General features: G+C 47.9%; 1 protein-coding gene across 12 annotated transcripts in view; it reads right to left on the bottom strand.

Moving 5' to 3' along the window:
• LOC122939581 (titin-like) overlaps nt 1–6,075 on the bottom strand; it is a 106,384-nt gene continuing 100,309 nt past the window's right edge. For 11 of the 12 annotated variants that reach the window (XM_044295672.1, XM_044295676.1, XM_044295677.1 and 8 more), the window contains 2 exons: nt 5,861–6,026; nt 1–3,920 (listed from right to left, as the gene is read on the bottom strand). In XM_044295672.1, the coding sequence (XP_044151607.1) occupies nt 3,913–3,920; nt 5,861–6,026 (174 nt within the window). In that variant the 3' untranslated portion in view covers nt 1–3,912. The remainder of the gene's footprint in view (nt 3,921–5,860; nt 6,027–6,075) is intronic. The other variant, XM_044295675.1, reaches the window with a different exon arrangement.

Genomic DNA, 6,075 nt, shown 5'->3' with positions numbered 1-6,075 from the left:
TTTCACATCTAGAAGCTTTTATTTCAACCTTTTACAATAGAAAGTTCCACGATGTGGAGGAGAGAATATTGCTATCAGTATAGAGCAAGAAGCGGGAACAGCACAGTCAGGAAGCCGCCATCATGGCTTCTATCAGCAGCATGTCAAACATTCAGTCACATCCTGCAGCTACCCGCTCCCGGCCAGTGGGGGGCGCACTTTATGGGCTGCCTGATCCGCCACTGAAGTGGGGTGAGCTGCAATCTCGCAATGATTTGGGGGTCTGCATAGAAACAATGGATTCCAGGTATGACCCCTGATTATCATCAGTGAGGGTCCGTGAAAAGTCCAGGGGCTTGTCACTCTACAGAGACCACATACAGAGGAGCTGCAGTGAACCACGGAGAAGAGATGCATCAAAACCTAAAAACATGGACCTCTGTCTGCAGAAGTGACAAGCAGCATTATCACATCCATCATCTACTTCTCTTGTACTCCAATCACCCCCAAAGCTGCATTTACAATCAAGCCAATTCCCATTTGGTTCCACAGCTGCATGCTCTCACTGCTGCCCCCCCTCCCCCCAATGCTCATTCATAGCATGTGCTGATAAATGGAACAATGAACTACCTCCAAAATTTAAGTGTACACCCCTGCCCATCAACACACAGGACTTGGATGCAGCTCTAGAAGTGGCTGGAGTCTAAGACAATATAAAATTAAAGGGGTTGTCCAAGTTAATTTTTTGTTCTTTGTAGGTTTTTAACTAGGTAAATGTAAGGACTTCACAATTCACTTCCTTTAGCTCCAGTTGTGGCTTTCTCAGATTTCACTCAGGGTCACATGACCTGTGATGTCAGCCTCTCTCCCTGCTCTGATGATGTTTCCTGCACAAGCCTGAGAGAGCAGATGACTGTGCTGGACACGCCCCCCTGCACTGCCAGCTGCAGCTGTCTGCTCTCTCCATGGATTCTTGAGGAAAAACATTAACTCCTTCAGCTGCACAGACTCGGGGCAGAAGGCTTTACTGAGTAGCTGCAGGCAGTAAGGAGACAAATGCTTAGCTTAGCTATATATTGCTGCCCATCAGAATATATATATATTTTTCATAACTCAGACAACCCCTTTAAGCAAAGTTACAAAGTCAGACAGACCTCAGTAACCTCCTCTGAGGTCTCCCAGCCCCCCCGCCATTCTAGACCGTTTCCAGACGAGCAGGGGGTTCTCGTTCGATCAGACATTTGGCACTTAGTGAGCAGAAATCACCACGATCCGTCACATGGCGTGGCCTCGAGAGCTCGGGCCCTAAGGGGAGGAACTACTATAGTGCAACCTCACACATGTTAAGAAGTGAGCACATTCACCAGAGCTGGACAATGACATGTATTAGGGACAGATATGTACAGAGCCCCCCCCAGGACGCAGCTGGAGCCGGGGTCCTGAAGGACAAGGAGGAACGTTGCCTAAACACAGAGCCCTATACAGAACAGACATCGCTATGACAAGTGCCTTAAGACAGATAATTAAATCCCCAGTAAATAGAAACCCTTGAGAATCCTCTTATTTCATGTGAGCAACTTCATGCAGTCATATCACTACCTGGGAAAGCTGGGTGACCACCAACACTGCATCTACCACAGGGGTAGTCTCCCAATCCCTAGGAAAGAAGCCTGGAAAAGCAGTGTGCGGCCACCTCAACCAGCTTTCCCAGGAAATGCTCTTTATCAAGGATCCTATCAATTAGTACAAGCTTCAACATAAAAAAACAAAAAACGTATGGAACAAAATTGCAGTGCCACCCTACAGGACAGCGAGTGGGGTACCCCGATGCCCACCGTCATCACATCTCATAACTAAAACCTCAGGCCGAGGGTGTGAAGATTTCAGGATAATAAATAAATGGCCGTGATATATACTGGTACACACCACGGGGGTCCATGAGGGAGGGGGGTGGACAAACCTGGAAGATACCAACACAGGAGAGGTAAGGGGGGAGGCAGGGACGACAGGGAATATACAACACATCCGTCACAGCACAATGGAGTCTAACAGAGGCACCTACACCCTGGAGCCCCCTGTCTAGAGGCAGTCTACTGTATAGCAGCCAGCAGCAGGACCTGTGTACATTTTGGTGGGACTGCAATGAACTAGAAGTTTTGGAAAAAGTTCCCCCCCCTGGACCAAGAGTCAGAGACGATATACTACCGTAAAGGTCCAGGAGATAAACTGCAACACTGTGCAGCAACTACAGCTGTGGAGAGTCCAGGCCTAAAAGGAGGTTGTGCACTGTCACTAGGATCATGCATGCAGGGGAACACACAGGCAGTGAGGTGGGTGCTCCATGCCGGGGGAAGGGGGGACACAAGACAGACCATTTCTGTGTCATCCTGAAGAGTTCAGCACAGGAAACAAAGAGTTAAAGATTACCCAGACACCACTGCAATTTTGTCACATTTTAATGTCATTTTTATTAGAAATCATGCAACATTTTAATATATTTATATATAAAAATACAAGTGCAATAAGAACGGTGTAGGTCCAGGTGTCGGGTAACACAGGGCCGCCCCGAGCCCCCCTCCCCTGCTTCCTATGCGCCCCCCCCCCCCATATAATGCTTGTTCGGCTGCATCCCCAGAATAAATTATTTACACGTCAGTCCTTTAGTGTCGTCACAGCACGTAAAATGTTAGTTCAAACCACAGAAGGTACAAAGACAAAAAACAAACAAAACAAAAACAACCTTTAATAAACCTTCAGTTCGTACATGTCGAGTGAAGTTTCTTCCGTTATCGTGAGACCTCTGGTTTCCCTCGCCTAACGCTTCCCGCTCTAAAACAGTTTGGTCGAGTCATGTGACCTTCACAACCCAACATAGAGGACGCGGTGCGAAACCGCGACCGCCTTCCCCCCAAGATCCACGCATTCACCCTTCATCCCATAAGACGTTTTCTGACAACACTCCTGCGCAGATTTCACATACTGACAACTTTCCTCTCCCGACTTGCTTCATACAACTTGCAACAGTATTAAATAGGAAAAAAATAAAATAAAAAAAATACGCGACCTCGCGATATGTGAAGAGTTTCTAGCGGTGAGGGAGCGGGGAAATGAGATATCAAGCGTCACAGAAGCGGCGAGTAGAGCGACGCGGAGCTGCGGGTTTCTATGGTTACAGCAGCGCCTGTGTCGCGAGTCACATACATATATACTGAACATTTATTATTATTATTATTAAATTATAAACACAGGTTTGTAACGAGGACGTCGTCACAGAGCAACGCGCGGTGACCAGGACCGGATGCCGCCCCTCCCGGTATCTGGCTGGATGGACTGACCATACGCTGCCCGGTTACCTCCCGCCTTGTAAAACCGCAGGAACCTCCCACCGATTGTCATCATCGCCATGATCAGGATGAGTATAGGTTGTGCTGCTAAAAACATCCATTTCATAGAAAAACCTAAAAAATAGGTACCATAACCCCAGGACGGGGTGCTGCCTGTAACCCAACCACTGAACCCAGACACCGGGGAAGGCGGCAGGGCCGGCCGTGGCTTACAACAGCGAGCAGGAGGGCAAGCCTTGCTGTGGAAGGTAAGCAGCGGATGAGCCGGTCGTAGCGGACGCCATGATGGCTGTAGCGGTGGAGCCCTCTGCTGGTCTGTCGAGCTATGGATAGTAAGAGTGGGGAAGGGGTCGTAAGTGCTGAAGATCATGGTCGTGGGAAGTAACGGGGTAGTTTTTTGAGGGGGTTGCAGACGAATTCTCCATGGTCCATCTCTCGCCGGGAGCTGGGCGGCACATCAATCTGCAGGGAAACAGTGTGACGATTTCGGAGGTGGGTGGAGAACAAGTGGGAAGGACAGATGATGGGAGTTGTACAGGGAGGAGATCAGACAATGAGAGAGATGGAAGACGACACCACAAATTCATCATTAGATGCCTGGAAAATAAAAGCATTTTGTATCTCAGAGGTTGTAAAACATGGAAAGTCCTGTAATCCGGCATGCAACAGACCAGAAATCCTGGCGCTCCGGCACAGAGAACAGCGAGCTCAGACAAGTGCACGGGATAGCAGCTGGTTATTTTTGGGGGAGTCACCCTGAATGTTCTGCGCTTTTCTATGGCTGTCTGATAATCCAGAAGATTTGACCATTCTTCTCTATTAAAGCCGGATTAAAGGAATCTTCCAGTCTTATATCAAGTGACATCTATCAAGGCAGACTCACCTGCTGCTGGGACATAGGGGGCACTACACGCACAAATCACACATGGAAATACCGTACTCCTGCTCCTTGTGCTATCAGTTCCCCCATCAGTCTGCCCTCAGTGCCCAGAATGAGAAAGAACAAAATGCGAGAAATCTTTACAGATAAGGAAAAACTAAAATCTCACATGGACATAAGTGCTGTAAATAAACAGCCATTTTCAGGGCTCTGTCTGGGCTCCTCAAGGACATTCCCAGAGTTGTCCCTAAAGAAGCTCTTTACACCGGCCAATTCTCGGCCAGAGCATTCATACTGTGGAGGAGATCCCTGCATGTCAATGCATCTCCTCCACTGACGAGCAGGCGATAGTCAGGAAGGAACATTTCTTTCCCAACAATCGCCCCCGCAAAATTGGCCTGTGTAAAGAGGCCTTAAGCTGCTCCCGTGTTGTCTTGGCCGCTCTGCCATAAAGCCCAGATTGGTGGAGGCTGAAGTGATGGTCGACCTTCTGGAAGTTTCTTCCATCTGCACATAGATCTCTGGACTTGGTCCTCTCTTACCAAGGTCCTTCTCCCCTGATTACTTAGTTAGGGGGCAGTTGCTCAAGGAAGAGTCCTGGTTGTTCTTCCATGTAAGAATTATGGAGGTCACTGTGCTCCTGGGAACTTTCAGTGCAGCAACATTTTTGTCCCCTTGTCCAGATCTGTGCCTCCACACAATCCTGTCTCTGAGCTCTACAGGCAGTTCTTTCCTCCTCATGGCTTGGTCTTTGCTCTGATGCATGGTCAGCTGTGAGATATAGACAGGGCTGTGTCTTCCCAAATCATGTCCAGTCCACAGAATTTACCACTGGTGACTCCAATCAAGGTGTAGAACATCTGAGCGAAGTGTCAAGTGTCCCGGGCAGAGGGGCCAAAGACTTATGTGACGAGCAAAATGTCAGGTTTTACCTTTTTAATAAGTTTGGAAACATTTCTTCTGTTCTCGCTCATTATGGGGCTGAGCTCAGACTGATGAGGAAACTGGATTTTATTTTACCACAAGGAGCAACGTAACGAAATGTGAGAAAAGTGAGAAGGTCTGAAGACTTTCCCAATGTTCTGTACATTAGAGAATTGCAGATGTTTAAGTATTCAATGATGAACCTGCAGTTTGTGTTTTAATTCTTTCCCATTTTCAAGATCTCCGCTTGTTGTCAGTGAAGCAGTGTACAGAACTAGCCCTGCTCAAGCTGAGGGTCTGCTACAAATGCACCTGGGTAGGAAATCCTCTGTGAGCTAAAGATCATAATAGAACAGCAGCAGCTAAAATCTCTCTGCTGGTTTGTTACAATGTATCAGTCTGGAGTCCAGGGGATTGTCTAGATGGGACACAAGTGTAACAAACCCTCAGCTGTGAGACGTATTAGGTCAGGACAGGGTTTCTGACTGTTTGCAGTCAGTGAATGAGAACATTCTTCAAGAGATCTTGATAATGGTAATGAACTGGAACTAAATCCCAGAGAAAGCTGTGAAATGTGTACAGGGCCTTAATTAAAATACACTCAATTAGGGTATAGTTAGCTAATAGGGTTTCCCCCCGAATAATCCAGAGAGTGGAGGTATAACCATCAGTTCTAGACACATGCATTACAGACACCCCTAGGGGTTCGGGGGGAGTTACTGGAGGCTCTTACTTGTCTCTGGTATGAGAGAATTGAAGCTCTGGATATCCCTTTGATTGCTGCTGTCTACAGGGGGCATCTCCGGTATGCCATTTTCCCGTGTGTCCACCGCCGTGTTGTCTGTGGGGGTCACTATGTCGGTGTCCTGTGGCGGTGTGATCGGCTCTCCACCGTTTTCCTGTGTTGGGGGTAAAAGAGGATTTTCAGAGAGAAGAGGGTAATGTGAC

The sequence above is a fragment of the Bufo gargarizans genome, chromosome 5, assembly GCF_014858855.1.
Source record: "Bufo gargarizans isolate SCDJY-AF-19 chromosome 5, ASM1485885v1, whole genome shotgun sequence".
Classification (NCBI taxonomy): Eukaryota; Metazoa; Chordata; class Amphibia; order Anura; family Bufonidae; genus Bufo; species Bufo gargarizans.
This window is presented reverse-complemented; position numbering and strand designations above follow the sequence as displayed.